A 6,254-nucleotide genomic window follows, 5' to 3' on the forward strand; every position below is an offset into this window, starting at 1 on the left:
AATCTATATTTATGGATCTGAGCTTCAGTCCATCAGACAGAAACAGCTGCTCTGATGTTTCTACATTCATGTGACTCTGCTGTGGTTTTAAATGTTGCTGCAGCAAGGCATTGTGGGACGGCATGTCTCCTTTCCTTTGGTAAAGGAAGCTCCAGTGTTTCCTAAAGGAGATGAGAGAGGAAGCAGAGAAGCTCCTCTCCTCATGAAGCTGCTCAGAGACTAAAGATCATTTCTCTGTCTGAACGTTTGTCAGACTCAGTCACAGCAGGATTTTCACAATAAGAGCTGAAACAGCAGCTGAGTGAACTCTTGGTGTTTGTGTGTGACGTGCAGAAGAAGCAGAGAGCAGAGAAAAGGAGGTGCAGCTCCTCCTCAGAGGAGAAGAGGACGCTGCAGACTGACCGGGCAGAGCGGGAGCAGGAGGAGGGGCAGGTACAGACTGAAGCTCCTCCCCCTGCACATTCACAGGTAAACACGTGCACACACACAAACCAGGTGTGTCTCTTCTGTTCACACATGACGGAAACAGAGACCTGCAGTCTGGACCACAGTGACCAGGAAGTCACCACGTTGTATTATAACCATTATCTGTGTTGTGTGGCGTCTCCAGGCTCCGCCCCCTGAGCCAACAGAGGGCGGGGCACCACAGAAGAGGAAGAAGAAAAAGGAGAAGGAGGAGGCAGGGAAGGAGGCGGGGAGGAGCAGCATCAAGACCTCCTCTCTGTTCAAACACAACCCGGATATACCTGAGATCCACAGGTACACAGCTCCTTCTCTGATTGGCTGCACAGATCCTCCTCTGCTTCTCATTGGTTTATATCAATCTGCTGATGTCACCGCCTAACTTTCTCACATATTTCTGATCAGTTTTATTGATTAGTCAGCAATGAACTTTAATGACCTCATTCCGCTCCTTCCTTCCTTCAGACCAGTTGTTGATCAGGTGAAAGAGAAGATTTTCACCAGTGACTCGTTTTCAGACCTGGACCTGCACCCACACCTGGTAACACACACACACACACACACACACACACACACACACACACACACACACACACACACACACACACACTGCTGTGCTGATTTCTTTCAGTGGCACCAACATGAAAAGGATTTTTGCTCAGTTTGTGACGGACCTGCACAACGCTGTGTGTGTGTGTGTGTGTGTGTGTGTGTGTGTGTGTTCAGTGTTCAGAAACAGACCATCCCTGCTCTCCTGTCAGGACGAGACGCCGTGGTTCGATCTCAGACGGGATCAGGTGAGAGACACACACACACACACACACACACACACACACACACCTGTGTTACCATGGTGACACAGTCTGTCCGTCTCTGCAGGGAAGACTCTGTCCTACGCCGTCCCTCTGGTCCAGAGTCTTCAGTCGGTCCAGCCGAAGGTCAGCAGGTCAGACGGTCCTCTGGCCGTCGTCCTCGTCCCCACCAGAGAGGTGCGGTCTGATCACACACCTGTCCTTACTCTCACCTGAGCCCAGTGTCCCCTCCCTCCTCTTACCTGTTACTGACTGTCCTCCTGTCCATCAGCTCGCCCTGCAGACCTTCCACACCTTCCAGAAGCTTCTGAAGGTAACGCTGATAATACTTCATCTGCTGACTGAGTCACACCTGGTCACACCTGGTCACACCTCTCTCTCTCTCTCTCTCTCTCTGCAGCCGTTTACCTGGATCGTCCCAGGTGTTCTGATGGGAGGAGAGAAGAGGAAATCAGAGAAGGCCAGGTACATCCTCCTCACCTCCTCCAGTCTTCTCCTCCTCTTTCTGTCCTAAATGCTGCAAGTGGTTCCACTTCCACAGAACTTCCTTGAGGAGGTTCCAGGAGTCCTGGAAGAGGTTCTCCTGGTTCCTGGTTCCTCCTGGAACCTGCTCCAGGTGTCCTGGAAGAGGTTCTCCTGGTTCCTGGTTCCTCCTGGAACCTCCTCCAGGTGTCCTGGAAGAGACAGCAAAGACAGAGGAGGAGCACCATGATGATTACAGGGTTCAGGAAGGAGATCAGAAGGTCGAACCAAAGTCTGATTGATCTCTGATGTTCCAGGTCCTTGAGTCGTCCTGTCCCTCTGTCCCTCTGTCCCTCTGACCCTCTGTCCCTCTGTCCCTCTAACCCTCTGACCCTCTGATCCTCTGTCCCTCTGACCCTCTGTCCCTCTGTCCCTCTGACCCTCTGATCCTCTGATCCTCTGAACCTCTGAACCTCTGACCCTCTGACCCTCTGTCCCTCTGTCCCTCTGTCCCTCTGTCCCTCTGACCCTCTGATCCTCTGAACCTCTGAACCTCTGTCCCTCTGTCCTCAGGCTCCGTAAAGGAATCAACATCCTGGTGTCCACCCCTGGACGTCTGGTAGATCATATCAAACACACCCTGAGCATCGCCTTCAGCGCCGTTCGCTGGCTGATCTTGGACGAGGCAGACAGGTAATGGTGTTGTTGTCGTTGTCGTTGTGTTGTTGTTGTGTTGTTGTTATTGTTGTCGTTGTGTTGTTGTTGTGTTGTTGTTATTGTTATTGTGTTCTTGTTGTTGGTGTTGTTATTGTGTTGTTGTTATTGTTATTGTGTTCTTGTTGTTGGTGTTGTTATTGTGTTGTTGTTGTTGTTATTGTTATTGTGTTCTTGTTGTTGGTGTTGTTAGTGTTGTTGTTGTTGTTATTGCTGTTGTGTTTTTGTTGTTGGTGTTGGTGTTGTTGTTGTTGTTGGTGTTGTTGTTGTTATTGTTATTGTGTTCTTGTTGTTTTTGTTGTAATTGTTATTGTGTTGTTGTTATTGTTATTGTGTTCTTGTTGTTGGTGTTGTTATTGTGTTGTTGTTATTGTTATTGTGTTGTTGGTGTTGTTGTTGTTGCTGTTGGTGTTGGTGTTGTTATTGTGTTGTTGTTGGTGTTGGTGTTGTTGTTGGTGTTGGTGTTGTTATTGTGTTGTTGGTGTTGTTGTTGGTGTTGTGTTGGTGTTGTGTTGTTATTGTTATTGTGTTCTTGTTGTTGGTGGTGTTGGTGTTGTTGGTGTTGGTGTTGGTGTTGGTGTTGTTGGTGTTGTTGTTGTTATTGTGTTCTTGTTGTTGGTGTTGTTGGTGTTGTTGGTGTTGGTGTTGTTGGTGTTGGTGTTGTTGGTGTTGTTGGTGTTGTTGTTGTTGTTGGTGTTGTTGTTGTTATTGTTATTGTGTTCTTGTTGTTGGTGTTGTTGTTGGTGTTGTTGTTGTTGGTGTTAGTGTTGTTGTTGGTGTTGGTGTTGTTGTTGGTGTTGGTGTTGGTGTTGTTGTTGTTGTTGGTGTTGTTGTTGTTGGTGTTAGTGTTGGTGTTGGTGTTGGTGTTGTTGTTGGTGTTGGTGTTGTTGTTGGTGTTGTTGTTGTTGTTGTTGTTGTTGTTATTGTTATTGTGTTCTTGTTGTTGGTGTTGGTGTTGTTGTTGTTGTTGTTGTTATTGTTATTGTGTTCTTGTTGTTGGTGTTGGTGTTGGTGTTGGTGTTGTTCTTGTTGTTGGTGTTGTTGTTGTTGTTGTTGTTGGTGTTGGTGGTGTTGGTGTTGTTGTTGGTGTTGTTGTTGTTCTTGTTGTTGTTCTTGTTGTTGGTGTTGTTGTTGTTGGTGTTGGTGTTGTTGTTGTTGTTGGTGTTGTTGTTGGTGTTGGTGTTTGATTTGTGACTTTAAAACCTGGAAATAATGAATTCACCTTCCAGCTCCCGCCCCTTTAAACATGACAGGTTAATAACTTGTGCAGGTGTCAGGTGACTCCTTTCACCTTGTTCTCATTCTATGATTCTCACACCTTCATCAGTCCTCATCATCTTCACCTCTTCTCTGTGTCCAGGACGTTGGACCTGGGCTTTGAGAAGGACCTGACCGTCATATTAAACAGCCTGAACACGACAGGACCGAGCAGACAGAACGTCCTGCTGTCCGCCACCCTGAGCCACGGTAAACTCTGAGCCCCTCTTTCCTTCTGTCTCTGAGGACGAGTGGGAGACACAGACGTCTCAGTGTCAGGTGGCTGTCTGTGTGGGCTGCCATTTTAATCAATATTAAATCAATAAATACATAAATGAATAAATAGATAAATACTGCTATGAAATAAATCAGTTAGGTCATACATGTAGAAATGTAGAGATACACGTGAATATAAAAATATAAGTGAGTCAATAGATAAATAAATAAGGAGCTCTAAAGTTTCAGACCTAAACAACAGCTCATGTTGAGTCAGCTGGATCTTTGGCTCCAAGATGCTAAGCTAACGTTAGCAGCTCACACTGAGCAACATGGTTGATGAGACATTTCAGCCCTGTATATGTGTATATATATATATATATATATATATACTGTATATATGTAAATATATGTATATATTTATATATATTTGTATATATGTATATATACGTATGTGTATATGTGTATATATATATGTGTGTGTTTATGTATATATATATATATATATATGTGTATATATATACATGATGTCAATCGAGTTTTTTCAAGTTTTGTTGACATTGACATTTTCAGTCATTCAGTCGAATTAAATTATCAAAGTTAAAAAAAAGTCAATAAAAATATTAATGTAATAAAATACCACATAATTATTGATAGAATTAATAATAATAAAAGGAAGACAGCAATAAACTTATATACATATACATATATGTAAATACATAAACATACCTTACATACAGCTTTATTCTGGAGGGACGCCACAGATGATGACATCATCAGGAAGTGATGTCACTCAGGATCGACTCAACATGGTTCAGGTCTGACTCTGAGGAGTTTTGATGAATATGGCGGTAGTGAGGTGTGTTTAAAGAACTCGGAGGTGGATGAGTGTTGGTATCCATGGTAATAAGGAGGCGGGGGCTCTGATCACTCACCTGTGTGGATCCTCAGGTCTTTTCAGGATGGACAGTGTAACGTCTCTCTGTGTTTCAGGTGTGACTCGTCTGGCAGACGTTTGTCTCAACGCCCCCGTCAACATCCACGTGTCTGGCCCCGCCTCCTCTGACCTCACTACCGCAACCACTGTGACCTCTGACCCCGGCCCGGCTAGCCAATCAGAGAGCTTTGCTGTACCTGAGGCCTTGAAGCAGTTTGTGGTGGTGGTCCCCAGTAAGATCAGACTGGTCTGTCTGGCTGCTTTCATACTGGACAAATGTCAGGTAACCCATCACAGCTGGACACAAAATTAACTTTATTTAAAAACACTTTGTTCACAAGGTGACGACAAAGAGCTTCATGGAAAGAAGGAGGATTATAACTTCATAAAACAGAAGTGACATGAAAATATATATTCACACATGGTGGTGAAATACACACACACACACACACATATATAATAATCTAATCATCTAATCTAATCTAATATATATCTCATCATCATGAACTGACAGACTCAACACTATTTCAGTTTTCTCAGAACAACAAACTCATCGTCTTCGTCTCGAGCTGTGAAGTCGTGGAGTTCCTCCACTCTCTCTTCACCTCCGTCCTCTCTGGGCCCTCAGCCAATCGCAGGCCTCCGCTCAGCTTCCTGCGTCTCCATGGCAACATGAAGCAGGAGGTAAGAGCGATGAAGACCCGACGTCTCTCTGTGTCGTGTCTGTTGTGATCAGCAGGTGAAGCTGAGCTGCAGACAGTGAGGGTGTGTTTGTTTCATCCAACAGGAGCGCTCAGAGGTGTTCCAGCAGTTCTCGGTGTCTGCATCCGGAGTCCTGCTCTGCACGGTCAGTGTTACGCATGAGAACATCATGTAAATCAAATGATGAAGGGTTACTTCCTGTTTTCAGTAGGTGGCGCTCTGACTATGATGTCATAGTAGCATGGAGATGTCGTCATTGTGGGATTGTCATCAAACACGTGAAGTTTGAGGCAGATTGAATAATGTATATTTGGTTTACAGCAACTTCCTGTTTCAAGGCGAAATGTCTAAATTCTGCCACCAGATCCACGCCATTCAACGAAAACTCGCAATTTTGACAATGAAGCATCATGAGGGTGTGAAGCATTTTCTGACCGAGTTTGGAACAGGTTGGACAATTTATAACGGAGTTATAACAACTTCCTGTTAAAAAATTTGCCACGCCACCAGAGCCATGCGCTTAAATGAAATCTCACAATTTTCACAATAAAGCATCATCATGGTTTTACATATTTTCTTTCCAGGTTTGAGGAGGATGTGATGATGATTAAAACTGAATATTGGCATGTAGATGTGTTCAGGCCGGGACTCTTATCAAACATGTAAACCAACTTCCTGTCTCACGGTGAATT

General features: G+C 44.7%; 1 protein-coding gene across 1 annotated transcript in view; it reads left to right on the forward strand.

The window, feature by feature from the left end:
- Positions 1 to 6,254, forward strand: part of ddx31 (DEAD (Asp-Glu-Ala-Asp) box polypeptide 31) — a gene marked incomplete at its 3' end in the record, with an annotated part of 8,895 nt that overhangs the window by 1,707 nt on the left and 934 nt on the right. Inside the window, exons 3-13 of the mRNA XM_087172821.1 lie at positions 334 to 468; positions 611 to 759; positions 928 to 1,259; positions 1,342 to 1,451; positions 1,546 to 1,587; positions 1,675 to 1,739; positions 2,310 to 2,429; positions 3,811 to 3,917; positions 4,917 to 5,143; positions 5,392 to 5,544; positions 5,648 to 5,707. Coding sequence (XP_087028947.1) covers positions 334 to 468; positions 611 to 759; positions 928 to 1,259; positions 1,342 to 1,451; positions 1,546 to 1,587; positions 1,675 to 1,739; positions 2,310 to 2,429; positions 3,811 to 3,917; positions 4,917 to 5,143; positions 5,392 to 5,544; positions 5,648 to 5,707 — 1,500 coding nt within the window. The remainder of the gene's footprint in view (positions 1 to 333; positions 469 to 610; positions 760 to 927; positions 1,260 to 1,341; positions 1,452 to 1,545; positions 1,588 to 1,674; positions 1,740 to 2,309; positions 2,430 to 3,810; positions 3,918 to 4,916; positions 5,144 to 5,391; positions 5,545 to 5,647; positions 5,708 to 6,254) is intronic.

Source organism: Seriola lalandi, unplaced genomic scaffold, assembly GCF_002814215.2.
Source record: "Seriola lalandi dorsalis isolate HSWRI2012SDOR001 ecotype SW California unplaced genomic scaffold, Sedor1 jcf7180002053840, whole genome shotgun sequence".
Lineage (NCBI taxonomy): Eukaryota > Metazoa > Chordata > Actinopteri > Carangiformes > Carangidae > Seriola > Seriola lalandi.